General features: G+C 36.1%; 1 protein-coding gene across 1 annotated transcript in view; it reads left to right on the top strand.

The window, feature by feature from the left end:
• LOC107704260 (gliomedin-like) overlaps positions 1-3,364 on the top strand; it is a 10,268-nt gene that overhangs the window by 1,126 nt on the left and 5,778 nt on the right. The window contains exons 2-4 of the mRNA XM_016507142.1: positions 570-621; positions 725-760; positions 1,152-1,250. Coding sequence (XP_016362628.1) covers positions 570-621; positions 725-760; positions 1,152-1,250 — 187 coding nt within the window. The remainder of the gene's footprint in view (positions 1-569; positions 622-724; positions 761-1,151; positions 1,251-3,364) is intronic.

Here is a 3,364-nt window from a genome sequence, read left to right as displayed (position 1 = left end):
TTATTTTCTGTAAGGCTCTTTATTTCACAACTTCAACTAGTTGAATTGTATTGTGTCTGAATTTCCTAATACAGTAGATGGATTTTTTTTCTTAAATAGTATATACAATGTTTTACGTTTTATACGCTGTAAGAAAAAAAATCCTTTAAAAAGTCTGTTATAAATGTCCATAGAAATGTCTGTAAATTCAGCATTATAAGTTTACATAACATCAAGCTCAACATTATATTAGAAGTTTACAGACATTTCTAACCCTAACACACAACAGAATGCAATGTGTAATTAAAAATATGAGTAAAACACCTGTGGAAAAATCAATATGGAAAATTCCTTCACATCAACATAGTACATTAATGCCCTGCTTTCGAAGAGTGTAATAAGAAAAAAATTCTATATCATTTATCTCTTATCTGTAGATAATTCTTCTATTCACAAATGAAAAGTAAACGTTTTTAGCTCCTTTAAATTTGTTTTTGGTTTTGCTCCAGTGCATGGTTACATAATTGGATTCATCTAGAACATTTTTCAAAACAGTTCTGCAACAACTTGAGTACAAATATATGTTTCAGGTTAAAATTCTTCTGGACATTTGCAACAGTACTAAAGGAGTCTGTCTGACTGGTGAGTATTAGAATCTATTGGGTCATTTTTATTTAGACAACTTCTTATCTACAGAATCGATTGTCTCCAAGTTTACAGTTTGGTTTGATTTCAACTTTCACAGGGCCACCAGGACCACCAGGACAACCAGGAATTCCAGGTAAGAAATTAATTATTCTAATGTTGTTCATGGGTTATATTCTACAGGGGAAAAGATGGATGAATGGATGAATGAATGATAATTAAATATTGCAAAAGCATTTTGCATAAATGAAAATCAGTACAAAAATATTACCATGATGTATAAATCTTTCAACTTTTATATATATATATATATATATATATATATATACACACACACACACACATTTTTCTTTGCATTGTGGCAATTAGAATTGGAAGCGTCATAAAAGTGCTTTGTGTTACATTTCTTTGTACTTAACTGTGAAATTTGCTAGCAATTTCTGAGTGAAATTTATTTATACGCCAATTTTTAGTGTAGAGTTCCAAATAATGTGTTACTCAAATAATCTTACTTTATGTACTTCCAGGCTTGCCGGGTGTGGACGGAATGCCGGGGTATAATGGAACAGATGGAATTCCAGGGTTGCCAGGAGAGCCTGGAGCACATGGAAAACGAGGAAAAAGAGGTCAGCTACTGTATATGCAAACTAACGTGGAAAATCCATCCATCATGCACATGAATGAATATAGTCAAAAAGGTCTTCTGAAAAAAAAAATGTCCTCCTTTCAAACCTCTTCTCGATAATTCATCTGCTTTCTATGGCTTTTATCATCCACTAAGGAAGAGGAGAGGGGAATTTTATCCTGCTTCAGTCACACAGCAGGACTCAGAGAGACTCAGAGATCTCCCACTGAATAAAGCAGAACTCATGATTGCAGCTGACTGACTGCTCTGTTCTGAAAGCACAAGAGCCCACAGACATTCTAGAAGTGTCATTCAACAAATCAATTATTAAGAAACTGAATGAAAATGAAAATGAAGTTACACAAGCAATTGATTGTTTATTGACAGTTCATGCATCAGAATGCAGTGTTTACCTGGCTAGGTAACAAGGTTACAAGCGTTTAGAACCAACAAACACCCTAGCAACCACCAAGAACATCACCTAGCAACCAACCACACTCACTTTAGTTAAAAAAATGTACAGTATCTATATATTTATGTGATGTTGGTAACACTTTATTTTAAGGCATAGTTACACATTACATGTACTTACTATAGTAATAATAGTAAATTATTATTAGTAGTAAAAGACAGCGGAAAATTACAAGCAACTAACCCTAAACCAAACCCTAATCTTAACCATATAGATAGTACATGTAGTTAATTAATATTACTCAGTGCTTATTTGGGTAATTACACTGTAACAACATTGCTAAAATAAAACATACAGTGCCTTGCGAAAGTATTCACACCCCTTCATTTTTTTCACGTTATGTTATGTTCCTGCCTTATGTAAAACTGCTTTAAATGACTTTTTTTTCCCATATCAATCTACATTCCATACACCATATCGACAAAGCAAAAACAGAATTGTCACAACCTCATACATTTATTAAAAAAAAAAAAAAAACTGAAATAAGTACATTGCATAAGTATTCATACCCTTAACTATATATTTAGCTGAAGCACCTTTACAGCCTCAACTCTTTTTTGTTTGATGCGACAAGCTTTGCTCATCAGCATTTGGCAATTATCTGCCATTCTTCACCTCACCTCTTCACCTCTCAAGCTCTGTCAGGTTGGATGGGGGCAGATGCACAATTTCAGGTTTCTCCAGAAATAGTTGATTGGGTTCAACTCAGTCCAGATCAGTGGAGTGTTGCAGTGATGTTTGTCCTTCTCCTATCTCCACATTTGATTATGGAGCTCAACTAGAGTGACCATCAGGATCTTGGTCACCACTCTAACCAAAGCCCTTCTCCATCAAATGCTCAGTTTGACCAGGAGGTAGGACTGCACGATAAATCTCATGCGATATTCATGCGCATCTTGTCAGTAAAGCCGGTTCTGTAATCAGGAGTAAATCTCCATCACGTGCGTGCTTTCGGATGGAGTAGCATTTACTGCACAGAGCCGTAGTTCACTGAGAAGCTGTGCAAAACCACGTTCATAATCGCAGTGAGCAGAGCTGGTTTCCTTCAAACATGATGCTTGGAATTGAGGTTCATCAGACCAGAGAATCTTGTTTCTCACAGTCTGAGGTCCTTTAGGTGCTTTTTTTTGCAAATTCTAAGTGTGTTTTCATGTGTCTTCACTGAAGAGAGGATTGAGTCTTGCCACACCGCCATAAAGTCCAAATCGATGGAGTGTTGCAGTAATGTTTATCCTTCGGTAGATTTCTCCTATCTCCACATATGATCATGGAGCTCAACTAGAGTGACCATCAGGTTCTTGGTCACCATGCTAACCAAAGCCCTTCTCCATCAATTGCTCAGTTTGGCCAGGAGGCCAGCTCTAGGAAGAGTCCTGGTTGTTTCAAACTTCTTCCATTAAGGGTAACAGAGACTACATGTTTCTGTGACACTTCAATTAAGCAGATTTTTTTTTCTGAACTTTTCCCCAGATGTGTGGCTTGATGCAAACCTGTTTCTGAGCTCTACAGGCAGTTCTTTGATTGGTTTTTGCTCTGATATGCATTATCAGCTGTTAGACCTTTAATTAAGACGTGTGTGCCTTTCCAAATCATACCCATTCAATTTAATTTACCACAGGTTAACTTCACTCGAAGTGTAGTAA

This window comes from Sinocyclocheilus anshuiensis, unplaced genomic scaffold, assembly GCF_001515605.1.
Source record: "Sinocyclocheilus anshuiensis isolate Anshui unplaced genomic scaffold, SAMN03320099.WGS_v1.1 scaffold863, whole genome shotgun sequence".
In the NCBI taxonomy this organism is placed as follows: domain Eukaryota; kingdom Metazoa; phylum Chordata; class Actinopteri; order Cypriniformes; family Cyprinidae; genus Sinocyclocheilus; species Sinocyclocheilus anshuiensis.
The sequence above is the reverse complement of the archived record's forward strand: the minus strand, read 5'-3'. Positions and strand labels throughout refer to the sequence as shown.